At 41.3% G+C, this 27,637-nt stretch overlaps 1 protein-coding gene across 6 annotated transcripts in view; it reads right to left on the bottom strand.

The window, feature by feature from the left end:
• Positions 1-27,637, bottom strand: part of CRHR2 (corticotropin releasing hormone receptor 2) — a 158,010-nt gene that overhangs the window by 58,972 nt on the left and 71,401 nt on the right. For 4 of the 6 annotated variants that reach the window (XM_084509367.1, XM_084509365.1, XM_084509366.1 and 1 more), the window contains 2 exons: positions 12,840-12,925; positions 5,986-6,092 (listed from right to left, as the gene is read on the bottom strand). In XM_084509367.1, the coding sequence (XP_084365493.1) occupies positions 5,986-6,092; positions 12,840-12,925 (193 nt within the window). The remainder of the gene's footprint in view (positions 1-5,985; positions 6,093-12,839; positions 12,926-27,637) is intronic. The other 2 variants (XM_084509369.1, XM_084509370.1) reach the window with 1 other exon arrangement.

Below are 27,637 nucleotides of genomic sequence, written 5' to 3'. Positions count from 1 at the left end.
CTTCTTGGCCTCACTGCCTTCAAAACATGGTGTGGAATATTTCACGACTTTGGATTATCTGTCAAGGAATACAGGAAAGACCACATATGATCTTTCATAACCTGCTCCTTCCAAATATTCATTCCTGTGTTTGCCCTAAACTTGTTAGCCTCATGGCGGTCACTGCCCGTGTGAAAACATTTCTCCATGGTTCAACCTGGGCACCTCTCACAGGAGGCTGCTGCTTCCATAACACGCAGACCCAGACCACATGCTGAAAAAGCCTATGCGTCCCATGTAAAGGGTGATGCAAATCAGGGATTTCCCACCACTCTTGGCTTTTACTTGACAGCATAATATGGTGCAGCAGATCTTAGATTAGACAGCAGAGAAGGTGACTGGGCGCTGAAGAACTGCAGTGAAGTCTGTGGGGGATACAGACGTGCAATTCCCTGGGTGAAAACTGAAACTGAACCATCCTGAATACCTGCAGGTGATTTTTTATTGAGTAGCTCTAAACATCCAGGCTTGAATACATTTCTGATTTTCTTGCCCAGAAATGACTCAGGGCATATTCTTTTTTGAAGTAAATTGCACTCTTGAGCATTATTCATATCTAACAGAAAAAGAAAAAAAATGCAAAGACCAAACTTTGCTTTCTTTATTCCTCTGAAACCTTGGAAGAGTTGCAAGCTTTGCCCCACTACTCCCAAAACCATTCTACCATCATTACAAGGAGAAAAGAGCACAGGCAAGTTTTAGCTAGTCAACCAACACAGATCTAGCTTTGCAAAGAGCAGTTCTATTACCACAAATTGAAGAAGTCAGGGTTCAGTTCTAAAGACACTACCTCATGGCTAAGATCTTGGCAATGACTGAAATACACAACTAGAAGCACATTTCAAACTCTGGATGGGCCTCCAGAGCCTCCAAACCCCAGACAGCCATTGAGTTAAAGTCCTTAAGAAATTCCTGAATCTGTTAACTCCAAGCTAAGAGTTAATTAACTCCAAGTTATTTTTTTCTTCCAAGTTATTTTTTTCTTCCATCACATTGCTCTCTGGGTTGGAAATCATCCTCTAATATCTACTCAGAAGTGTATCCATAGGGTGTTCATGCTCATTTCTTCTTGCACTAGCCTTGTCCCTGATTGTAAGTAGCTCTTCTCTTTCTAATCTTTATCCAACAGTGATGTATTTATAAGCATCAATCATACTCTTTGCCAGCCTTCATAATGCTAGGCTATAATACTATTATTTCAGATACAGATTATGAAACCTCCCACATCTTAAGAATATAGCTCTCTGGGCACACTTTTAATTACTGGTTTTATTACAGAACTTCACGAGGGCTCTGCTCTCCTTTGTGGTTTATGTAGGCTCCGTACAAAGAGTCTAAGAAACAAGTGATACAGATATGAGATACGGGGGAAGTGATTAAGAGCAGTGGGAAGCAAAGACATTGGCCTAAGGCTAGTCAGTAGGAAATGTGGTTTTGTCCTTTATCTGAGTCCCTGAGACAAGATACTTCAGGTGGTTTCAGGAAGTACAGACAATGTATATGTTTTTTACTCAGAGGTGACTGATCACGTATGTGCTTGTTTATGGAACTCCATCATTTTAATTCCTGCCTTGCTCTGAGAACTTCACCACGGACCCTCACAGGGCTGGACAGAGTGCTGTCACCAACTCAACAGGTACTACCATCTGCTGAACACATGCTCTGCAACTACCAGTATTTACTACAAAGTTTATAAAATGACATGTACCCAAAACATCATTTGAGGCTTTGCTGGTATAAGTGGCAGATAGGTGGAAATCCAGGAACTGAAAGGCAAAATGGAGCAGTGACATGAATTGATTAATTCATTCAGTTGATGCCCTGACCTGGGACTTGTTCTTTCCCTAGCTCCATGATAGAAAGGTAGGTGCAGGAGGACTGTGACTTAGGTCTGGAGCCTACTCTGCTCTAAGCACATCAGATACTTCTTGACTTTTCAGTATGAACTGCACAGATCACCTCCCCAGCTGGTATATCCTCAGTATCCAGGCTCTGATAGGTGTCAGATCACTCTGCTCTATGAAATCTGCTCTGCATGGATGCTCTCCTCTTGTTCTGACAGATTGCTGCAAAACATTTAATCAGTCTCTTTCATTCTTACTGACGGAGGCCTGCAGCATCAGCCTCACCGACTGCATGCCAGAGTGAAGATCAAAAGGCAGTTCAAAGGAGCTTGAATCTGGAGAAGATAAAGGACAATAGACCTTCAGCTCCTAAATCCTGGGAACTGGTTAGAAGAAGAAAGAAAAGTGAAAACAAGAAAAGTGAATATGTTGTTGAAAGGAAAAAATGTTTCAGCTTTTCAGAAGAAAAAAAAAAGTGAGGTTTTGGTAACCTTCCTATAATGCCTGAAAGAAAGGACACACTGCCTCAGGCCCACAAGAAAAAAAATAGAATAATAATAATAAAAAAGATGTTCTGAAGTGGAAATATAAAGAGTAAATCAGGGAGAACAGGAAAAACAGAGTTCCCCTCCTACCCTCAGTTTACTTTCATTACCACCATGCTAGTAGAAAAAGATGCTGTGCAAATGCTTATGGGTTTTATTTTTACAGAGCTGCCTTCATCCTGCAACCTGTGCAGAAGGACTTGCCATTTTTAATCTTCAGTCTATCTTCCCTTTAGTGTGATCCTTCTTTATCAGTTTCAAAATACAGCAGGGACTTAGATGCTTCCCAGAAAAAGAACAGGTCTTCCTGTAGTCAGCACTTCTGCTTCGGTCACTACTGCACAAATAAAATAGCTACTACTGGAATTGAATCCAGTCAGGTCACTGCTGGCTATTGCCATCACTTTGATAACACAACAGGAGCTTTATAAGGACTCACTCCACCTCAGAGGCTGATATAACAGCACACTAACAAGGAAAAAGGCAGGACAAAACCATTTGGGCTTCTGCATTGTCAGCAACAGTGAAGAAGAATATTACTAAAAAGAGGTGTTTTATTCTTTCTATTTTTTTTATTTATTATTTTTTTTTTCTTTCCTTTTTCTTCCTCTTTAAGCTTGGTTGGCATAACCATTATCAGAATTAGTCCTCTGGAAAATTTCTGCTTTAGCAGTGTGACAATGTGATGATGTGAGAGGGTGAGTCCCGTGTCAGCAGGAACTGCCTGTGTGCACCTGAGGGATGAATTAAACTTTTACAATTAACGAGGAGAACACGCAACCTAGGAGATTCACAGCAACACAGAAACATTTAACAATGCCCTGTGAAGTGCACTAAGCAAATCTCTTCAGATCCTGTGTTGGAGATTAATACATCTCTACAGCACACCTGCTTGTATGCACAAATTCCTCATTTTTCCTTCTCAGCATAATTCTTCTTGCCTATATGCTTGCTGGTTTTGTTTTGCCTTGTAAAGACAGCATGGTTGTTAGACTTTTAAGAGCACCTACGTTTAGACCCTGGGGAACCAGCTGTGACCTAGATCTTTAGAAGCTATTTCAATGAATCGTTTTTATTCAGTCAGTATGCCAATGAAAGTCAAGTCCTCTGCCCTAAGTTGGGCTTTGCTTCTTGTTATTTAGTGCTGAATGAAATGTTTACTAGCTTATTTTCTCTTGCAGAGCCCAGGAAGAAGGATTGTGACAGACGTAGAGAAAAAAAAAAAAAGGCTGGAATAGGTCTTCACAGTGGGAGGGAGTCCCTGTCTGAGTTCTCCTCCCTTCCCAGCTGTTTTGGGGCTCCTGGCAACACGGACACAGATGGCAGCTTATTTCATTGCTTGCTGCTGCATCTGAGCTTTCTGTCCCTCAAAATAGCTTTTGGTGTAAAATTCCTTAGGGTTTAAGGCAGTAGAGCATTTCTGCTGCTGTGGTTGTGAATGGAGGTCAGAGGTTTGCATAAAGAACTGAAGACAGAACTGGGGAGAAGATGTTACAGGACACGCTTGGAAGAACAGGGACTACATCCAGTTCTTTCCCCTTCCCACTTCAGCAGAACCGAGGACTAAACTCTACAGCAATGCAGCAAGTACCTGGACTGGGGAAGCAATGGTAACAGTGAGGCTCATCTCCAAAAGCAAAGCAAAGGAAATATCAAGCAGATGATGGGTGAGAAGCCTGAAAAATATGCAGCTGTAGAACTTGAGCCTTCCTCTATCTTCACCCTCAGCAGACACCATGGAGTAAGGTAGATTAGTGGAGAGGGGCAAGAATAAGGAATTGATAGATTTCCACTCTTGGCCAAGATAAGAAATTATCAGACTTAGCCTTCAATGTCTTTTATTACATTTTTTTAAGCAAGGAATAGCCTATATTCTCTTGTTTCACTCAATTAGTAGGTACCTTCTTCCATCCAAACTAAAACAAAAATAAAAGCCCCAAATAACTAGACTCAGTTAGCAGAACTGATTTGCTCCTGGGTCATTTTGCAAAGGTAAAGGTGATGCAGATACGCATGGCCTAGAGTATGCACATGGGAAATCTGTAATGCAGCCTGGACTGCCTTTACCAGAACATTCTTACAACTTCTGAAAACAAAACAGTCTCTGCAGAGACTGTGACATAGCTCATGCTGGCTAACACTGGCTGGACAGTTATATCAGGGCAAGAGATTTATTTTTTTTTTTCCATGGTGCAGTGGGAAATTGGAAAGATGGAATATCTTAATTCACAGCACGTACAGGGAACTACTTAATTGCTGCAGTCATTTTTCATGCTGAAGTTGACTGCAAAATTTAAACATTAAAATCAAAGTTTAAATACCAGAAAAACAATTTAAAAGAGATCAGCTAGGCCACTTCTGTGTTAGAAGCTGGGTACATTTATCCCGTATTATCTAATTGCTTCTGCGTTATTTACTTAAGCATTTATAAAAGATTCAGCATCAAAGCAGGGAATATAGTTGCAATGAATAATTTGCATTCTTTATTCAGTGTAAATTAATTCAGGGCTTCAAGCACTATGGGAATTAGCATTATATGCACAGTAAGAAGGTTTAAATGGAAGTTTAAACCAATGCATCGGAAGTGTTCCCACTGAATGTTTAAAGCGTTTTTTTTTTTTTTCTGAGCACAGCTCATTCTGCTTATAGACACTGGGGTGAAAGAAGATTCCTGTTATTAACAAGAAAGACCCTCTTGTTAAGGATGCTTAAGAGGAAGAGTTAGTGTAAGCCTCTGTAGGGATGCTCCAGTCTAGGAAAGCAGTTATGTGTTCACTTAAGTCTCTGTCTGTGATATTGTGCTCCCAGTTAGGGTCCTCTACATGTTTCTGCATTGATACTATTGTACAGTTTTTCTCAAGGATTACCATTCTACAGAACTTACTGTAGCTAGGACAAAGTTCAGGTTGAACATTTGTAGTCAAAATCACACAAATAATATAGAAATACCTTCTAACCAGGCCACCCCTATTAACAAGGAGAAGAAAAGCACTTCTGTGTAGTTTCAGTGATTTACATTCCTTGTTTCATGAGCACTGGTGGAGATAAAGATCCCATAAAGATGTTTCTCTTGCTATTTAAGCATAATTCAAAGTTCTTTAATGGAAGAAAAATTGAAATTAACCCAAGGCACAGTGGAAAGATTTTATTTTATCTCCTCAGGTCTAGATTTGGGCATTATCTACCAGGGAATGTAAAATGCCTTGTGTTATTATGCAGTGCCTTAGAAAACTTGCCCCCAAACTTGCAACTTGACACTCTCAAATCCCCTCTTCCCTTAATGAAGCACTCTGTGCTCACTGAATTTTTTTGCTGCATCAATAAATCATGCGTAGCTCTTTTTCTGAATATAAATAAGCTTTAAGTCTTAAGCATGGAAGCCATCATTACAACTCATCTAGTGCATCAATCAATGAAACCATGTACATGCTTGGGAGCATAAAAGCCATAATTTTCCAAGACCATACACAATCTGGACAGTGTTATTAGAGGGCTTGAGTGACCCGGTAAGTGTCGCACACCCAACCAAGTTAGAAGCATGCAAACAGATTACTCACCTCAAGCACAAGAAAAGCATAAAGGCAACTATAAGGGCCCCTACTGATATACAGTGCCCCAGGTAGTTTATGATGAGAGCAATCTTGTAATGGAGCGCATACTTCCTCTGGAGGTAAAGAGATAACATGATTAAATCAGCATGACTCTCTGAGCACTGACATTAAGGAACAGTTAATCAGTTTAGGAAACAGTAATTACTTTTCTTGACTTTAAAATGATATAATAGCCCCAGGGCTGATGCCTATGTATAAGCCAAACATGCGGCCCAGGCACAGAAGTACATGCTTAGTTTCATTTCAGTTTGGGATTTGTCCACAGCTTCTTCCAGATCTCAGCAGAAAAGTTCTTTCCCCCCCTTTTTCTTCATTTTCCACAGGATCTCTTATTTTCATCATTATAATACTTTAAAATTTAGGTGACAAAGCTACAAAAGACACAGGCGATGATCTTCTAGCAGTTGCAACACGTTACAAAACATTACTTTGTTAGAAGACTACACAGCCATAATGAGCCAGGTTATGCTACTTTCCTTCTCAAATGGTTTGGTTTTCATACAGAAATGAACCAGTTGTCAGTGTGAGTAAACAAGAAGCCTTTTCCATATGGGCAGATTTTACTCTGAGACACTCTCCTTGCAAGCTAAGATCCTTATCTTTCTGAGGGCAGAACTGATGCAGACTGAAAGAGCTGGAATCTGGTCTTGTCTTCTCAGGTTTGAGAGAGCCTGATGAAGCACATCTTCTTGTTTTTAGCAGTGACCCAAGTCTGTGATGAAACTTATTGTATTAGGGTCTGTTTCCTAGGATGCTGAGGGCATTAGTGGTAGGTTCTTGATCCTGTAAATGAAAAAGCATAAGCGCTTCCACCTAAATCGGTGTATAAATCAGTGTATTTAGCAATGTGATCAAAATTTGATCTTGAAGTGAGTGGTAAGCTGCTGCTGCCCTCAGAGAAAGGAGAAGCATCTCCTCTCTTTGCCTGATGGAGAGGAAGAAGTAGAAAAACACTGTTCATGTAAATACTGAAGATGGTTAAAAACTGACAAGAGATTTACTACTTAAAGAACAAACAGCCCTGAAAAACAGATTTTTTATTTTTATTTTGGCATTTGTTTCTTTTCAGGCTAAGCGGATCTTTCCACAATTTGGGATGTTTGCCTCCCTCGGGAAAAAAAAAAAAAGAAAGAAAAAAACCTAAAGTCTAAATTTCCTCCCTTGTGATAAAAATATAAAACTAAAATCCTGCGAATGGCATCAGCTTTCTAATTTTGGTTGAACCTACTTTGTCTCATTTTTTTTTTTTTTTTAACAATTTCCCTGGAGGTTTTATTCCAGTCACAGGAATTTGTCAGTGAATGGATGTTTGGATGAAACTACAACCAGCAGCAGTAGTTAATCTGCTCCATTGTTCATCTTCCAGCAGTTTGCCAGAAAGCAAACGAGTCAGCCCTCTTGGAATCATTTTCATGATGAATCCTGCCTGTATCTTCAGCACATGGAGTAATGTGCTGTTTCTGGACTAAACTCAACCATGCAAGGTATTTTTAAGTCTATTATAAAGTCCCCTAAAATAAACTTCCCCATGCATGAGCCCATTTTCTGAATTGCCTTGAGGAGAAAAAACCCACAAGACCTGAATTCCACCCTAAGCTTTATTTATCTTTAAGTCACTAGGTCACCTAAAGGGCAGGAAAATGCACTTAACCAATGTGCCTACCTGAAATGCAATGCTGTTTTATTCAGTTCCTGCCCTGGCAAACTGGCTTGCTTATTTTTTCTCCTGCTTAATTACTCATGTAGTGCTAGATGCCTTCTAGAAGATGGCAGTGTTTCTCCCAGGTCAAGGATCCTGCTCCTTGAGTCTGGCCCTTCAGCTTTCTCCTGTGTCTCCTAAGCGCTGTTTCGACTTCGTTCCAATTTTAAGAAGGTATGGTTCAAAACACAGGAAAATTGATTGGAAAGAAAAAAAAACATAATTGAACTCCTCTTTGACACACTGATGCTTAAGGAAAAACAGGCATACATTTATTTTTTCCTGTTGTTGACACTAACAAGGTTTCCTGAAGGCAAATTCAAATATCATATAAACAAGAACTGCCTCGGTGCCTATGAAAAACTAAGCTGACAGGGTTGCAAGATCACTTCCCACCAGCCTACTTGCAATCTGTATCTCTGGTAGAATTGGAGACAACGCCTTCAGGTCTGAAAAACACGTGCCCAGAATCAGTCATGTGTTGGCCAAAGCTGGGTTTGTGTAAAATACTTACATAACTGTTCTGTCTCACCCTCTTGAAGACTGATGCATTTAAAATGCTAACAACCTTCTCCTGCAACACAATATTCCTTTGCGTCCAGGAAGATGTTTCACTCCACTAAAATGCAGATTTAAATCCTATTCATGGCTCAGAAGTAGGGTCATTATATTAGAAAGGAAATGAAGAAGGGGATGGCAAGGACGTCCGCTGGCTGTGGTCTCCAGGGCACAGCAGGTCACATCACTAGAGCCCTCTTCCACATCATACCTATGCCTGACAATGATGCTATGTTACAGAGGGCAACATTATTTTCCAACAAGCTTCTACCAAATAAACTGAGGAAGTGCAGCCTTATTTCTTTACCTTTCTCCAGGTTTCCAAGTCTAAGTTAATGAAAGAGCCATTGTCTTCCCAGGAACCTCTTTGCTGTAGTTAGGACACGATTGTGAACTTGTCCAAACCAAACTGGCCAATGATCTGGACTAACACCCGCCTAATGCCTGCCCTTGTAACTCTCCAGATGACAAGGATCCTTTTCCTTCTACCAGAACTTCCTGACAGGTCCTGCCACCATTCCCAGCACACCTCTTCCTGTGAGGTTTGAGTTTGACTCGTTTGAAGACACCGTATCTCCTCTCCAAAGACTTTTGGAGACAGAATCACAGACTGGTTGAGGCTGAAAGGGGCCTCTGGATGTCATCTGGTCCAAATCCCTGCTCATACACCTGGAACAAGTTGTCCAGGACCACGTCCAAACAGGGAAGTATATTTTTTAAGTGAGATGCTGCTCGAAAACAAAATGTCCTTCTTAGGCTTCTACTGCTTCTACTTTCTCCTAATACAGCCCTCCCTCTTCCTCCTATCTTTTCAGATGTCCAAAATAAGAGATCTATCTCACCTAAGGGGCTGCTTAAAAGTTCATTGTTTGGGCAAGGCTGACTGCCTGGCACTCCACGAGAGTCAGGCAGAGGGGACGAATATGTTGCAAGGATAGTTCAATTCTTTCTGCAAAATGTTCAGGAAAATGACAATTCAGTTCCTGAAGAGGCCTCCTTATCCATCTCTTGGCCATACAGGAAAACTGGATGACTAGTTTGGACTGAATGTGCAACTTTTAGACAATTAAAGATCAGCTGAGGTGAATCTTAACTGAACCAGCCAACGAAAAGACGAGCAGACTTTCACTGCTGCCGAATCGAGGGAAGAGGCAGTATTTCTGCACAGGCTTTTTTTTGCTTTCAAGTGGGAGCTCTCTCATCTGCCTCTGAGCTCACTGCTTTCCTGTTGTGAGACAGCTGGAAGCTGGGTAGCTGTGCCTGACGTGACTGTGGTCCTAAGCAGGATGCATTAACTTAGGCCCAGCATGGTCCTAACTCAGCTACACAGCTTCAGGCCACCTCAGAACAGCAGCAGAGCTGATTGCATACCCAGCTGCCAAAGGCCACATAGATAAGCCCATAGTTGTTAATTTATAGCTTTTTATGAAGGCTGAAACATATTTTTTGTTGCTTGAGACTCTCATTTGTCTTCTAAGAAGGGTATGGATTTGTGCCAGATGCAGCATAGGTCTCTTTGATACAGGAGCTTGTAGGCCGAGGAGAAGCTTTCCATTTTTTACATGTTATGCCAAGCAGCCAGTTGGATCAAAATTATTCCTGTACCTCATTCTGGTGCCTGGAGAAGATGCCAATTGGTCATTGAGAGAGTGGGATTTAGTCTGACATTGTGACATCTACATTTGGGTACCTATCCAAATCTCAACCAAGAACTGAAATGAGGGCTGGGAACAGTTGTGGCCACACACAGGTACCCAGTGCCCCTTGAGGTGCATGCAGAAGACTCTATTCCTCCTGGTCAGTCCTACTGACAGACCTCCAAGACTGTAGCTGACCGACAGAGTTATCTCACAAGGCCTATGGCATGCCTGCCAGATGCATGCAGACACACTGGGGCATTTTAATCTACACTACATAACTACATGCAGGAAACTAAATCCACCCAAAACATCTGTCTAGGAGCAACGCAGTCCCAGAGTACGGTTTCAATGACTGCCACAGGTCACAACCACAAGCTAAGCACTTATGTATGGAAGTAATCCATCAGGGAATGTGTGCTACAGGAGTTTATATTCCCTGAGACTGACTCCCAGCTGCAAAAAAAGCTGCGATTTCCCTTGCTGCATTGCCAACATGGTCATAAAGCATGTAGCACTTGACACTGGGCTGATCTTGAAAACTCCTGTTTCTGTCCCCATGTATCAATCATTGCATTTGAAGTCAAACTACGTCCTTACATAGAAATCTGGCTGTAAGTGGTCAGGCTTGATAGTGGTGTTGTTTTCTGCATGAAAGACTAACACAAAACACAGGGGGTACATCCTGAATGATACATGGTATCTGCTGTGATCAGTCAACAAATAACAATAGACCCACGTGTGACCACTATGATTCTATGATTCTATGTGTGTCCTTGCATCTCACCTTTAATCAAAATGGGGGATTATGCAAATCCATGGGGATTTTTTTTATTTATTTTTTAAATCACAAAGTAACCCAAGTATTCATCTGTAACACTGAGCATTATGTAGAGATTTAGGAAATATTCGCAAATATTAATATTTGTGAAGCTTGTCACAAATCTTTAAAGGTCTACTAAATGAATTTTTAAGCTTTAGCAAACAAGTGTCGGGGGAACATCTGCACTTTCCTCTGTTTAAGGAACATGCTATTTAAGAAGTTTTAAGCTATCTCCATAGCTGCAAAGTTTTTTTTTTCAAAGCAAAGACAGAGCAAAGGAGATAATCCCATACTCTAGTCACAACACTTCAACCTCTTCAAATAAAACTCCTCTGTATTTGCCCTGTTGTATTCAGAGACAACAACTACGTAGGTTAAGCAGAAAAAACACATAAAGAACTTCATTAAAATATAGCAGCATTTTCCTGACCTCCTACAGCAGACTGCTACTGTCAGCTCAGGTTTCCCATATGAGGTAACCTACACGAAAGATTTTAGCTCAGCCATTTACCCCATACTCTAGCTCAGCACTGGATGCTGTACTCCACTTTCCCACCTTGTTCAGTTTTAAGAGGGTGCTTTCAAAGAACTGCAAATCCACCTCAGTCAGAGCTACCACTGGATGCTTTCCCCTTTGACCCTGGTCAGCCTTTCACTTCCCTTATTTGCCCTACAACCAGCACTCCTGCAATAATGCAGTAAGAAGGTGCAGGGAACCAATCCAGCTGAAAACTGACCCAAAAAGTAAAGTCTTTCCACCTTAAGTGGAAAGGAAATACCAGGATGGGCTGAACTGGGGTAGCCCAATCTTAGATCAGCTCGATTTGCCATGGGACCCTCTCCACTATGCCAGACAACCTTGAATGTTACCAGTCCCAATAGAGAGCAGTCCTGTTCTGGTGTGTTTCTTACTTTGTAGAAGCCTCCAGCTTTTTTTTTTTTTTTTTTTTTTTTTTTTTTTTTTTTTTTTTTTTTTTTTTTTTTTGTGGGGGTGGGATCCAATAAATTACCTAGCCATAAATAAGAGTGGGTACTTCTCAGCCCCTTTTGTGTTGTTACCTGTTTTCTCGTTCATTTGTCAAAGCCCGCATTCAGCAACATGGATCTTACGGGATGGGTGCCAAGCCACAGCCAAGCCACATCACAGCTGTTCTGGGTGCAGCTCCTGAGCCTGAGATATGGATTAGCTCAGCAAACAGCTTGTAGCAGGCAAGACCCTGTCTTCCTCCTCTCTATTTGAAGCTGGCATGGCACAACTTCAATGGCAGAAAGAGTGGAAAGAACCCCAAAACATGAACAGGCCTGAGCTGCTGGGCTCCATCACCCCTGGCAGAGAGACAGGACAAAACCCCAGTGTACCTGTGTGTCCCACTGTAGCACTCAAAGCAGGGGAAGGGAAAGAGGACATGGCAGGGAAGGCTTGAAGTTTTAAACTGAGGATTAATGTGTCTCCAAAAAAAGGTGTGACATTTGAAAAAAAGGGACAATTTGCAATTGCTTGCAGCTTTTCCGAAGGGGCTTAACCCTTTATGCTAATTTCATTTTGTAAACTATATAATGCAGGGCTGGCTCAGTTTTTTTTAAAGACAGCTGGGACCTGAGTATGAGTTTTATATATTTTTCTGCTGCTGCCCCCTTACATATTTGCTGAAGGGAAAATGGCACTGAGATCTAGAAAGGCCAGTTGTCAATGAGACTTCAGAACTGGCAGGTAGGGGGTTGAATCAGATAATGAAAGTTTACATTCCACTGCCAAAGAAGCTTTTGGTATTATTGTTATTATCACTAACATTTACCGTAGCATCTGTAGGCTCTCAACAAAGCTAGGATGGATCTGCATAAACATATACCACCAGGGACACAGTGAAATAAAGCATCCTTTATTTTCTAAAAACTACGTGTATAGAGGATATGGAGAGAGGATAAATGATTTGCTGAATTCACAGGGAGAATTTGTTGCAGAGACAGAAATGGAATCCAGCTCAGATATCCTAAATTAGCGTTTTAACCTTAAGCTTGGCTTTGCATTCATATGTGCTGAGAAATGACATTGAGAAGAATGAAGGGAAAGAAGAATACAGACCTTGTCATCCAGAATAGGCTCGCACTGAGAGTAGTTTATCTTAGAAGCCCACGTTCCATTGCCCAGGCATTCTCTGTAGGCGTTTCCTGGTAGGGACCAAAATAAAAGAGATGAACACTCTGTACTCGACTTTAACCAGACTAGCAAATTCACATATTTAAGAAGAGGTTAACCGAAAAGATTATTCACAAGGAAAATCAACATATCCCACCACTGTGAGGAGGGAAGACTTGAACAGCCTGCCAAGGAAGGAAGAGAACAAATAAAATACATCAATGCATCTGGAAACAACAAGTTTTTCAAGATATTATCGATAATAGTTTCTTTAAGTAAATGGGAGAGACAGGAAAGATATGAAAAGAGCAGTCCAAGAGAAACTTGATGTAAGTGTCTTTCAGAAAGCTTTTAGATATTGTATTCATAAATGGGCAGAAAGGTTTAGGTCTTAAGTGCTCCACCTAGGAAGAGGGTATGCATGTGGTAAACTTACTGCTCTACTATCCTCCTATTTATCCCACTGCAAACTAGATGAAACATTCCTGGATATTGATTTTCTAGTCTTCCTATGCAACAGCATTATTGGTAAAACTTCTGCAAAGAATCTGAAAGAGGAGCAAGACAACCACATATTCCAGTCCCAGAACAGGCAGGTGCTGGGGAGGCCACACGAGAACAGATTTCAGAAATGGGTACACCTGGGGTAGGATGTGTTCACCCATCCCTACGGGAAAGAAACCCTTCTGATCTCTTTCCAAGGTGTCATTAAATAAAAATCAGCAATTACTTCACTGAAGAAGAGCAATTTCATGTCCAGTTGCAATGGCGCCCTGAGTAGCTCTAGAAACTGCATGCACTGGAGGTAGGGAGGAGGTTTCAGCTTCTGGCAAGCACTCCTCTTCATCAGAAGGAACTCAGAGAGAAAATTATGCAGTTTTGCTGCGTAAACTACCTTTCTGTAGCCATCAAAAGTACAGCCAGTCCCAAGAAATAGATTTTTTTTCCATGCTTGTTTTGAACTGACTTAGAAACAAGAAAGTTAAAATAAAACAGGAAATTCAGACAGATCCCAGAGGATACATACAAACAACTTCCTAACAAACTCTTCATGATGTTCTTGCTACCCTTTACCCAGTTTCTTTTTGGTACTTTGCCATGGTCTAATTCAACACCCAGCCATCAGGAAAAACAAGATGTCAAATGAAAGTATCACATTGATGTTTCTAAAAGTGCTGTTGACAACAGCCATTGAAAAAGCCACTGAAAGCTCTGAAAAGGTGCTTTTTCCTACAGAGGAGGGAAGTCAACATAGAAAGCAACAAGGAACAGTTTCCCTACAGCTCCAGGTTGCACCATATTCATACATTCCAACAGATTTCATTCTGTCCTTTTCTATTTGCACTGTTTCTTCTTGGACTGACAAGGCCAAACAAAATAAAATGACTGGTAACATTTGGGTCAACTGTGGAAAACTGTGTGAAAAGTAAGGTCATCGGTTTCCATTTCTGTCACCGATATACTGGTAAATTCATGCAATTCCATGTCCTTATAAGAAAAACAGACACAGACTGCAATTTTCTGTGCTATTTTACATGCAGTTTTTCCCTGAGAAAGAAGCAGGTGATTAGACTTCTTTCGTCAGTATTATTATTCAACATACAAAGCTAGAAGTGTCTCAAAACATCTTTTAGTCTGAAACCAGATTTCAGATGGGTTTAAAAGTTGGATATGAGTTTCAACCTTGAAAGCCCCTGTATTTGGCTCCTCCTCATGGCCAACAGTGAAGCTGCCTGGCTGCTGATTTTGAGTGTCTGTTTCAAAAACCTGGTTCTCCAGACACTGAGCAGAAAGCTTTGGTACTTAATCAGATCCTGAATCCCACTTCCAGGATAGCTTCCTTAAGAAACCCTTGTTTTATTTATCCTGGCTCTTCTTTTCCCTAGGCATTTTGCATCCAAAGAAGGGCAATGAAGCTGATAAAGGTTCTACAGAACAAGTCTAATAAGGAGCAGTTGAAGGAACTGGGGTTACTTAAGCTAGAGAAAAGTAGGCTCAAGGAAGACCTTATTGTTCTCTACCACTACCTCAAAGTAGGTTGTAGGGTGGTGAAGGTCGGTGTTTTCTCCCAAGCCACAAGCAATAGGACAAGAGGAAATGGCCTCAAGTAGCACCAGGGGAGGTTTAGTTGGATATTAGGAAAAATTATTCACTGAAAGGGTTGTGAAGCATTGGAACAGGCTGCCCAGGGAAGTGGTTGAGTCAGTATCCCGGGAGGTCTTCAAAAGATGTGTAGACGCAGTGCTTAGGGACATAGTTTAGTGGTAGGCTAGGCAATGCTAGGTTAACAGTTGGACCAAATGATCTTAGAGGCCTTTTCCAACCTAAATGATTCTATGGTTCTATGATTCTATCTTTCCAGGTGTGGAGACAAGAAGCACAATGCTGTGAGACACTTGGAATGTACAACTGGGCTATGTAGGCTCCTGAGAGGGAAAGACATATTTGAATTAAGAAGTTATTTATCCATCCAAAAGGAAAACCACTCTTCCTCTGATTTTCCTCCAGATAAAATATTGACAACAAACAGAAATAAGTTGAAGTCATGTGTAAGAGAAGGGAAGTATCAAAATTAGGGGAAGAAAAGTCATTTGACATGTGGATTCCTTCAAATATTGCTTAGTTGAAAGTAAATTTTAGGATTGCTTTCCTAAAATCCACAAACTTCTTTCACACCTCTTCTCATTGCTGTTTCCATTTTACACACATGGAAACAAGCAAAATGGGTGACTTCCTGAAAGTGACTTGATTTGTGATGGTTTGCAGCTCTGTCACAGTCCTGCCATGTTTTCTACTTTATCAGCCGATGCCTCTGTCTCCTGCACTGCATCTTCTCTGCTCATTTCAACCTTCTCAGAAAGATAAGTGAGTGTCCACAGAATAGGATGGCCACTTGAAAATGCTCCCATTAGTAAATGAACAATATTTCTCTCCATGTGAGCACGGGCTTTCCCCTTCTAATACGAAGATCCTCAGCACAACTCCAACCAAATACTCACCTATGTAAAAAGGCTCCCACGACCTGCAGTGAACCCCTGGGATGGAGACACCCAACTATTCCCCTGGGTTCACACTAGCTGACTGTTACATTAAACATTCATTGGAATTTCGTTAGTGCTTCTCTTTCTTACTGATAGACATCCAAAATGTGTCTTGCCCTTACCTTTACCATCTGGCCTAAGTAGTTGGTAAATGCAACAAGGTCCCATTAAAGGCCACAAAACTCCATTTTCACTTGAAACCTTGTTAGTAAAATGGGTGGGAGTTCTACAGTCATCTGGGATTGCAAACTGATGAAACAGGTATTTGCATGAATCCCAGTGACAGCAAAGATATTATCGGCCCATTTCCCTTTGCACACAAAATCTCATGTTTTTAATCCAAAAGAAATATTAGAGAACAGATCATGATTAAGTGAAGTGAAAACCATTAATTTCCACCTCCATATTGACGTGCAACATGAAGAATATTAGGGGTTACAAAATGCACCCCTGAGCTCTCTTTCAGTGCCAACACAGGAATCCTACACAACATTCACAGCAAAGCAGTTTGGAGCTCATAAACCCAGACCTCTTACATGAGTGAGTATCAGAAAAAGAGGAGGACAAAAATCAAACTCTGAATTTCTCCAGTCCAGAATCTCCTCCAGCATCAGCCACTTCTCGGAAACAAAACACAGCAAGGAGATCTGACTTCTGGGAAAGTCTCATTCCAAACTGCAGTAGTCATAAGTAATTCATAGTCCAAAGCAAAGGTCTTCTTTCGTTCTTCCAGATGCCTTACAACATTAGTTCTAATAGCCACATGGAAACAACTTTCTGATCATACTGACTGTATTTTCAAGTATCTATTTTAATAACATCAATGATCATTACTCAGAATTTTAAAGCAGAAATTTCTGTTTTAGTAAGTGAGGTAATATTAGAGGGCAAAAGCCTCACTGCAGGCATTGTGAAGCAGCAGCTCTTGCTCACGCCCATGGGATATCATCAGTAAGTCTATCATTTCTTGGGGGCATTGGACATACCACTTATGCACTGGACAGAGGCTTCTACTTTCACAGTCAGCCACAACTGACTTGTTTTTATGCTTGTATACCTCTTCACAGAAGACCCTGGATAAAGTAATGTCAACTTCAAATGAATCACAGAACCCAACAGCCAGAGATCTTACCAAGAGACTTCTGTGATCTCTGGTTATTGAACATATAGAAGAGAATTCCTTCACACCTGATTTTCCAATGAGAACTGGGATTAATGTGCTTTTTGCTATAAGAATTCTCGCGCTTTGCTTTAAAGCACTACATACAGAAAGATCCTAGATTAAGTTCATTTGTTCTTAATCATTGTCACGAAAAAAATAAGTACAAAGAGTCATGATGAACAACTCCATTGTGGAGACACACAATGAATGCCCAGGAAGAGAAGAATAGACACACGATCTTTCTAGAGCAACAATAGCTATTGAGAGCTATTAGCATGATTTCTTTTCTTTCTAGTGAAACAGAAATGGTGGCAATTTTAATTTCCTTAGACAAATGGCATACTGAAGAACCCAGTATATTTTCTTTTCATTTCTCCCGCCTTACTGATTTAATTCTAAAGAACACAAACACAAAATAAATTAAGAGTTTTTTGGTAGTTATAACTTCTAGTTATCCGTGCTCTGTGTGCACTTGCAGTCATATAATACAACCGGACAAGCAGATTTAATCTTCATGCAAGCAAATAACAAGCAGTAGATGACTCATGAAGACACAGGCAACAGACAGCCATTATACACATAGCTTCTGACACATGATCCAATATTAATGCCTATGCCTCAATCTATGGCCTCTTCCTTGTCTTGGAAAATGTTGATGAGCAACATTTCTGGCACTTGCTTGCTTCTGCTTAATCATCAGTCCAGGGAGCAGGCAAGGAGGTAAAAGGGAACTCCCTGAATAGAAGGAAACATCCAGTAGTGCTCGGACTGTCACTCAGGTTGCTAGAGTCCAGAAAATATACCTCACCTGCTCCAAGACAGCCACTATAACATACTCATTTTCATATTCCCTCTCAGGGCCAAATCACTCATGCTGATCACGGTTATAGTCTATCAATAAAACCAGTGACAGCTATGGCACTATTCCCAGAATCAAACTGCAGCAATTACGGCCCCTCAGACAGCACACCGCAATATCCTCTACCGCTCCTACTCTGTGGCTGCTGTTTTGGCAGCAGGATGCCAGGCCTTGATTCTATGCACCAGCCAACATTTCAGCTCCAGCTGTCTAAAATGAACTTGGAAACTTTTATATGCCTCCATACCCCACGACAGTGGAAACAGCAACATCTGCAGCGTGGTGAGGATATTGCAGACAGCAGTATGGTGCCTATTCGCCCTCACTCCAGCTTTTTGGAAAGGCATGCCCAGTTCAGTCTATTTTTCATGGTTCTTCTCTGAATAAAATTAGAAAAGTAATCAAACAACTACAGGAATGTCTCATTTGTATATACACATATATAGCTATATTAAACTTTAGACTGGGTCCCCCAACGCAAGAAGGACATGAACCTGTTAGAGCAGGTCCAGAGGAGGGTCACAAGGATGCTCAGGGGGCTGGAGTACCTCTCCTGTAAGAAAAACTGAGAGAGCTGTTGATAACCCTTAGTATTCAGTGTATCTGCTTCAGAATTGCAAGTGCTTACCTAAACATTGTAATTAAAATACCAATAACCAGTACTACCAGCCAAAAAAAAAACGTACATGCACACAGAGTAGCTGCAAAAGGTGTACCAATAGGACATGACCATGTGCTGGACCAACCTTAAAATACAGCTTGGGATCAATGGTTTACATCATCCTGAGAGGTAAAACCTTGACCTTAATTTCATTTCCAACAGCAGATGATGTTGCATTTCCGAATGGAATAAGCAAGGAGTATTTGATGAGTGTCATTACTTTTTTTTTACTTTTTTTATTGCTTCTGTTGAAGAAAATAATACCTCTTAGGTAGCAGTAACCCAATCTGTATAGATTGGCCTGGTGGCAGGTTTGTATTTAGTCAGTAAAACTCTATTAAAAGCATGAAATAAAGAAGAGATGAGCAGAGGGGAAAGGTAAGTGGATGTAATTCTCAGCAGGCAGTTAACCACATCCTTCCAGTCATTAGCAGGTGAAAGGCAATTCGAGACATTGCATGCAAGCACTACTGTAATGGATCTTGCCTTTGACAACTGGAAACAAGTTGTTTTTTAAGAAGATGTTAGTCATTTTGCTGTCCCTCATGCAGATGACTTTGACAAGGTTTACATTTCCAGTCATAATTAGAGAAGGCAGACTTCCAATTTAATGATTTCCACCTTTTGTCCTGGATCCCACATGCATGGAGCGGCTCTATAATCATGAGACAAGTTCATCTGCTACTGGAGTTAAGGAATAAACAGGGAAATGAATAAATAAATAAACCACAGTCTGCTAAGGTCTGAGCTGTGCACAGCTAGGGGTATCTGACTGCTCTGACAGTTTGCTGATCCATGTTAGCTGCCAGCCAAGCTGAAATGAAGGTCCTTCAACTAGAAAACCAGAACCCCCACTGAACAAACTCCCTGGAAAGCACAAAGTTTTGGAAAGTGGAGTTAGCAGTGACTGAGGCAGCCTCAGAGAACCGCAGATGCAACAAATAATTGAAAGAGCACAGTGCGTTATGTTGTCCATCTCCTTGCCAATAGGATTTGTTCAGTCCAGATTAAAAAGCATAAACCCTAAGAATTTCTAGTAATCACTCTGTAAAACTATTTCGTACACTCTGTTAGATTTCTTTACCAGGAAGCTTTTGTTGATATCTTAATAGACTTTTCTTCTTCTTCTTCCTTTTTAAAGACGATTGTTAAACCCTTTTTGCCTCTGTAATGTCCTCTGACCAATTTGGATAATTTGCCTTGTTTCGAGGGGGAGCAAGCACAAATAAGGGAAGATATTTAACATAAAAATAGGTTTGGTGAACTGCTGGCACTTGAGAAAGGGGAGAAGACCTGTCTCAGTGTCCAGCCCAAAGCTAGATGACATTTTCTTGTCTGATTATTTTTTAAACACCATTCTTGGGCAGCCAGAATCACTTGTTAAATTGGTTAAATTTTATCCAGGTTTTATCCCCCAGAAAGGACAAACATTTTGACGTTTTAAATTTCAAAAAAACGCATGGAACATAGGACAAAACCAAACCAAACCAACCAATAAAAAAATCCATGGACATTCCAGCCTCAAACATTATGCCCATGGGGAACTTCAGCTCTGTTCCTTCTGTTCCTTCCACTGCTGGACTTCAAGACGAACTTAAACCCAGCTCCTGAATTCATTCCTTTCACAATATCACTGGGATATTGCAAGTTTCTCTCAGTGCTTCCTCCGCTATTTAAACCAAATAGTTATTGTATTTTATATATTCAAAAGTGATATCATTATGTTTGTTCGTTTTTTTTTTTTTTTCCAAAAAAAAAAAGTTCAATTTCACTTGTGATTAGACTTTCCATCTCCAAATACTTTTTATTCATTTAAAAATAATGTTCAGAATAAGACATTTTGATGGGTATCAAGCAAAATATTTCTTCTCGTGTGCTTCTCTTCCATGATATCCAGTAAAAACAACACGAATTGCATAAATTCCCCAAATTGACTGCTCAGATTTTGTAGGATTCAGAACAAATGAGACAGAAAAGCCTGGTGTTGCATAAAGGATACGTCACTTCATGTGTATACTATTCTTAGCCCTTTTTCAAAGCCCCAGAAAAATAGCAGGCTTCTAAAAATAAGGACTGAATCACAGCCTATACATTATTTATTCATGTGCCATCTTTCCCACCCGGGAACTTTGGTGGTTTTCTTCTGATTGTTGCAGTGACAAGCTAGAAGAAAGTAGGATTCACAACGCACCAGTACACTGCTTGCTATTTCTAGAGATCAGAAGTGACAGCGATAGGTAGCACTTCAATATAATTCTAACAGCGCTCAGAAGTGCAGGAGATTGAAAAGAAAAATCTCTCTCCACATACTTTATTTGTGAATGAGGGATATTCAGACAAAAATAAGGAGAGGAATGAAGAGTTATCCAGCCAATGCTTATTACTTTGTCTAGCAGCCAACATCATCCTGAAAGCTAGCCTTTGTGCAAAGAGAGATTTTCTTAGATGTCATGTTGTTGGGGCTTTTTTGACATTCATGTAGAATTATAATGCACTTATAGGAGAGGGCTGGAAGGCAGATAAATAGTACTTTAGGCAATAAATGTTCCCTTAGAAAAACATTTCTGACCTCAGCTTTGTCTAGCTCACCAATCTGGTGTCTCTCCAGCCTTTCAAGCACGCAAGAAATGTTGCGCAGCTTTCTATTGTTTTCCTTTGCCAGAAATCCTAAAATGCTTGATGAGAAGCTCCAACAGTCTAATTATGCTCACTTTCTGTATCGATTTCCTATCTGCTAAAGAGCTCGAGTGATTCACACAGGTCATGTAACATGTCAAAAGCAAAGGCAGAAGCAGAACCTTTTAGGAGTTTAGGCTCCCAGACTTTAGAAAAACATTTTTTTAGATTTCTAGCCCACGGCCTACTCCATTAGGCATACTGATAAAGATTATGGTCTTGCCCACACTTTTGTGCACACTCTTGCACAGATGCTCTTAGTCATGCATTCAGCACCTCTGAACATAACTTTATTAGACAAGTTGAGCAGGTTTAATACTTGGACTCGAAGAGTATAAAAGGGCATTCAACATACACAGTTCTGTTGGTCTGTATCTCTTTCTCCATTTTTTATTTTTAAACACCTAAGCACTGAAGTCCAAGAATTAATGTTTACTAAATACTCAGACCGGGATCCCATGCGCACCTTCTTTCTTGGGGCAGCCAGCTGTTCCCCTGCTTCTCATTTCGGAGATGCACCTCACTGGTGGGCTGTGGCTAGATCTGTGGCTGTGCTTTCACTTTTTTTTAAACAAACTTCAGGACCCTGACTTCAGAACCCACAAACTGGCCTTTGTATCCCTACCTCTTTTCTTCATTACTGACCTAAGCAAGTCCCATTCCACACTTTCCGATACTGATGAACCTCCCCTGTGCTCAGCAGGTTGCTCCTGTCCTAGGCAAGACCCTTGCTACCTCGCAGCAAGTATTCTCATTTCAGTCCCTTAAGAAAGATCCCACAGACTGAGTTGTACAAAGCAGTCAGAAATGTGATTTTATTTATCTTTGTTAATTAAATACCTGTTAATACAAAATTAAACAAAATACACATTCTTTGTGACTTTCCAACCCCTGTCAAGTCAACTCCACACAGTTCTTCTCAGGAAATACATCCACAACTTCTTTTAATATTTTCCACTCTTTTCTCTTCACTTTTTTTCTTCTTTCTTTCTTTCTTCTTCTTGTTTCTTCTTTCACTTTTTTCTCTTCAAAGGCTTACAAAAATATTCCATAAGTTACATCTCTGATATAGTGCATATTCTGTTGCTTTACAACTTCATTTTGAACTGTCTCAGGATTCAAGTGTGACGAGTGGCAGGGTATCCCAAGACGGTTGCCCTTTTCCGAAACAATCTCTCCTCAGAAGGATGATTCGGGAGCTATCCCAGAAGCTGCTTTCTTTGTCACATCTCCTTACAACTCCTATTAATCACTCAACAAAACAATTATTATTCACAGCTATGATTATTATCCCTAAATGTTATAAATTCCTTTAGGAAATTATTTCCATGCTTGTGATTAAGAAAACTCTTGTTCTGAAGTACCAGGACCATGCTGTTATGAAAACAATCAAGGGAACACCACGAAGGAGACAGAGACAAGTGAACAGGCTCCCAAGCATTTGATAAATGCTCAGTTGACTCTGCTTTCACAAATAGCACACAGCTCTTTTTTTCCCCCTTGTACAGACTGACATGACTGAGCTTGGACCACATGTGTCAAAAGAATTAAGGAAGAGTAAAAAGGAAAATAATCCCTCCTTTTCTGTGTCTGTCAGAAAGTGCTACAGTGCTTGGAACTAAAAACATACCCTGTAATAGCTTGCAGAGCTCTTTGTTTTGGAACAAATGGAGACTACTTTCTTCCTGTGTTGTGTTACTGTGCTGAACTTGACATGAAGATGCAGGGTGAGTCTGCAGCCTCCTAAGGCTATTTGCACTTTGTGGCTAATTCTCTGAGACAGCACATACAGAAACGTGACTGCACGCAGAACCCAATGATCTTCTACGCAGACTCATGTGTATCTTTAAGCAGAAAGAAAAGAAGGAGATTATGAAGCAATCTGCATTGAATCTGTATATTCCTCAGGTTATCACCTTTCCCCTTCACCTGGATGTCAGCACATGGTAAAAAATAAACACCACCAACCTTTTTATGCTAGCTGAACAGAAACAAGAATTTGTCTCCCCAAAAGCCTATTCTGAGAGAAAAGTATGAAATTCATACTAAGATTAAGGTTTTCATACACACCTATTCAAATTATTCTCTGCTGCTAGGCCACTCTACCCCACACAAGATCGAGCAGGCATCTGGCCACTTGTTTAACATTCACAGACATCACCTCTGGTTCAGCAGGTCATAGAAACTTGGATCACTGGAAGCTAAATAAAACAGCACCCAAGAACAGTCTCTTTTCACGTCTGCCCTATTCTTATACTCCTCCCTACAGATGAAACAGGGCTCAAGATTAAGACACATCAATTCTGATGTTATGATGCTGATGCCCATATGCAAGTGGCAGTTACGATGCACACACTGCTAGATAGATACTGAGTACTCTCTGAGATGCCCCATGGTGTCCAAGGCAGTCACTCAATCAAGGGCATCACAAATTGTGATGGAAGCTTAAGTTTAAGCAAGTGAATTGATCCCTAGTGACTGCAGTCACCACAACCTAGACTGAGACTCAGCTGATCAGTGGCTGTTCACTTCGTGAAGCTGGTTTGATCTTCATGGTCTATGGGCTACTTCTCTATTGAAAACATATATATATATACACACACACACACACACACTGGGCTGAAGCCTAGTTCATTTCTCAGCTTGATTGACTAGGAGAGCACAGAGCTACAAAGCTGCCTGACTAAACCCCTTCTGAAATGCTACCAGGTCAGAAGCTGATAATGATACTTGATCTTCATAATAGTTGCCTCTTAGTTGAAATTCAGAATTCAATTAGTCACTTGCCATAATTACTGAACACACTGAGAGATGGCAATGACAACAAGGAAAGGTGTAGCTGTACTGTATTACCTGTAGGTAAAGCACAATGGAGTTGAGAAGCACTATGATCTGATTAGCACAGTAGTGGGAGAGAGGGGAGCCTGAGGGTGAAGCTGACTCGAAAATACAATTTGTACAGCCTGATGAGATAAACGAGTCCCAGTGTGCATCCTCCCTTTCGTCTCATTTCTGCTGAGGTAAGTGGGAACACGAGGACCTATGTTCCTCTCACAGAGTCCTCACTGCCTGGAATTCATTTAGGAACTTGGTGACCTTATGAAATCCGAGTTGTAATCACGTAAGCAAAACACAGCAGCTGTATGAATGGTTTGTGATAGAGCACAAAGTCGGTCTATAGTGGGAATCCTGACCCAGTTCCAGTTAAGGACTCCACAAAAATAATGAGAAGAGTGGCTGAGAAAGGGAGGAGCTGGTGACTAGGGATGGGAATGGATTCCAGGATGGGCCCATCCACGTGGTATTTGCCTGGAACAGTTAATATGCCTTCTGACGTGGAATTCAGATGAAACCTCCACTCTGACAGAAGAGGCTGCAAGCGAAAGGCAGCACACAGGAGAGACGAGGGCCCTTAGAAAATACGAATGATTGGGAATACAGGGAAAGATATCACACATTATACAGGGAACCAGTCCTGCTAAAAGGTCAAGAGGATATACAAAACCTGACTACCACAGACTCAGCATTTGGGTTTTATCTGTTAAGAAGGTTCATCATGAACCAGAACAGTTGTTCAGATGAGATGTGCAGGGATTTTTTTTTTCCCTCATGTCAAACTCTTCTTTGGATCATAAATCCAGTATTATATTTCTTATTACAATGCATTTTAGAAAATTACAGTTTTATGAGACGATTCAGATAGATCTTGTTACAGGTGTAGTGGGTTAACAACAGCGGCATGCGTGGTGGTTTAACAATGATGGGGCAGCTAAGCACCAGCATGCTGCTCAATTACTCTCCCTCCTCAATAGAGCAGGGGAAGAAAATAAGATGAAAAAACAGCTTGTGGGTTCAGACAAGGACAGGGAGATCCCTCACCAACTACAGTCACAGGCAAAACAGACTCAGCATATGGAGAACTAACACAATTCATTGCTTGTTCCTAACAGCAAAGTGAGAACTAAAAGTAACCTGAAAAAACCTTTCCCTATCCACCCTCTTATCACTCCTTTACCCCAAGCAGCACAGGGGAATGGGCAATGAGGGCTGCAGTCAGTCCCTGAGGCTTCGTCCCCGCTGCTCCCTCATGGTCCCTCTCTGCCCCTGCTCCACACGGGGTCCCTCCCACGAGATGCTGTCCTTCCCAAACTGAGCCTGCAGGGGCTGCCTACAGGCAGAAGTTCTGCAAGCACTGCTCCCACACGGCTCTGTCCCACGGGGTCCATCCCCCAGGAGCAAACTGCTCCAGCACGGGTCCCCCATGGGCGGCAGCTCCCCCCAGCCCCCCTGCTCCTGCGTGGGCTCCTCTCCACGGGCTGCAGCTCCAGCCCGGGGCCTGCTCCTGCGGGGGCTCTCCATGGGCCACAGCCTCCTCCAGGCTACATCCACCTGCTGCACCGGGGGCTCCTCCTTTCACAGGCTGTAGGGGAACTGCTGCTGCATGCCTGGAGCACCTCCTGCCCTCACCTTGGGGGCTGCAGGGCTGCTTCTCTCCTATTTCTCATCCCTCTCTCCAAGCTGCTGTAGCACAGCAGGGCTTTTTTTGCTCTCCCAGAGACCCAACCATCACCATGGCTCAGCTCCAGGCACCAGCAGTTCCCTTTTGGAGCCATCTGGAGCTGGCTCTGCTCTGACATGGGGCAGCTGCTGGGCTCTGCTCACAGAGGCAACCCCTGCAGCTTCCCTGCTACCAAAATCTTGCCACATAAGCCCAATACAGCATGTCTTAGGATGTCTGGACAAAAGCACAACATACACTCTGTCAACTTATGCTGGGCTTGGCAGCCAGAAAGCTCCTTGTCTTCCTTAAGCCTAAACATCTAGTATGAGAGTGCAAGGAAGAAACAAATTGCCTACACGAGAAAACCAACCAACAGAAAAAAAAGACTGCAAGCATAGTACAGATAACTTTCATAACAAAACATGATATAAGAGCTTAAAAAATCCGAGTGCTTCTTGGCAGATATAAGCCAGCCCACTTTGCTGAGACACAATTCTCTTTCCAAAAAAGTAATTTCAAGAAGCGGATAAGAACTGGGCAGTTTCTACCAATTTCTGTGAAGTTGACTTGATTATCCTTAATACAAAATCCCTTCTAATCATACTATTCTGCAGGATAAGCAAAATAGTCAGCAACACCAGAAGCCTGAATTTTGATTGTGGAGATGCCTGCTGATGTGACAGGATATAAATAGCTCCTTTAAGCCAGCACAGATCAGGTCTGTTTGATAGAAGAAAACAAAGCCCCTGCAGATACAGGGAAATACAACAGTAATTCTAAGCCTTAAAGTCCTATTATACCTAATAATAGCGTGCTTTCTGTTGATTGTCTCTCCCTATAAATATCTTCCTTCTCCCACTGGGGAGCAGGATAAGGAAGGTTTAAGAACAGCTGCGTGAAAACACTTGCTAGAAGAAAAGTAACACCCACCTCAGATCCTTCTTCTTTCTTACACAGCCAAAAAGAGACACATACACACAAAAAAAACATTTATTAAAGAAATTACTTTAAAGACCACTGGGCTTATGTTACAGTTTTGACATCCTACTAGTTTTTTTCCATTAAACTAGTGCCAAAAGGCTTATTGAGTAAATAACATAAACCAAGCACAGCGCTGCTATGGTTTATGGTAAGATATGCTAACATATCTTTATGTTTTGTCTGGTAAGAAGAGAGGTAGGCATTAGCTGGCTTCATAGATGCACTATGAACTGTGCTGATGTTGTACCTGCTTGTTAGATTATAAGTTTGAAAGCCCCCAAACTGCTAAACCACCCAGGGCTCCCCCTCCTGTACCTTATATTACTCTTCCATTCCTGTAAATACTGCCACATTTATGTGTTTTCCTGAAGCGTAGCATAAAACATGCATCATGTGCCTATCCCTTCCTCTAGGACAGCATCTGTCAAAACTTTAAGTGGAATCAAAAAACTGAAAAACACTGTTTCATCTAATGTACATTAGTACGGGACAGATATCAGAAAATTAAGTGATTTGCAAGTGATATCACAAAGGAAGTGAAAAAGTATGATTTGTTTTGAGAGGGATCTGTAAAAGACCACATTGTTTCAGGAGGGTTGCTTTTGTGTATACACCACCTTCTGAATCAGAAAAGGCAGATCAAAGATGCTCATTTGACATTCTGATTGCAAGATGGGACTCTGCAGCGCTCCTTGGTCTCTGTTTCAGTCCAGCTTCCCAAGGTATCTCCCAGCTCCTACCCAAAAGACCTTTCTGCTCAAATAAAATCCCCCTGTGCACAATTTGCTGAGTGATCACACATGGGCCAGGAAGACCACGCTTAATCTGTAACAAGCTCAGCCAGGTGTGAAAAGAGGAAAAGA

The sequence above is a fragment of the Aythya ferina genome (assembly GCF_964211825.1).
Source record: "Aythya ferina genome assembly, chromosome: 2".
Taxonomy (NCBI): Eukaryota; Metazoa; Chordata; class Aves; order Anseriformes; family Anatidae; genus Aythya; species Aythya ferina.
This window is presented reverse-complemented; position numbering and strand designations above follow the sequence as displayed.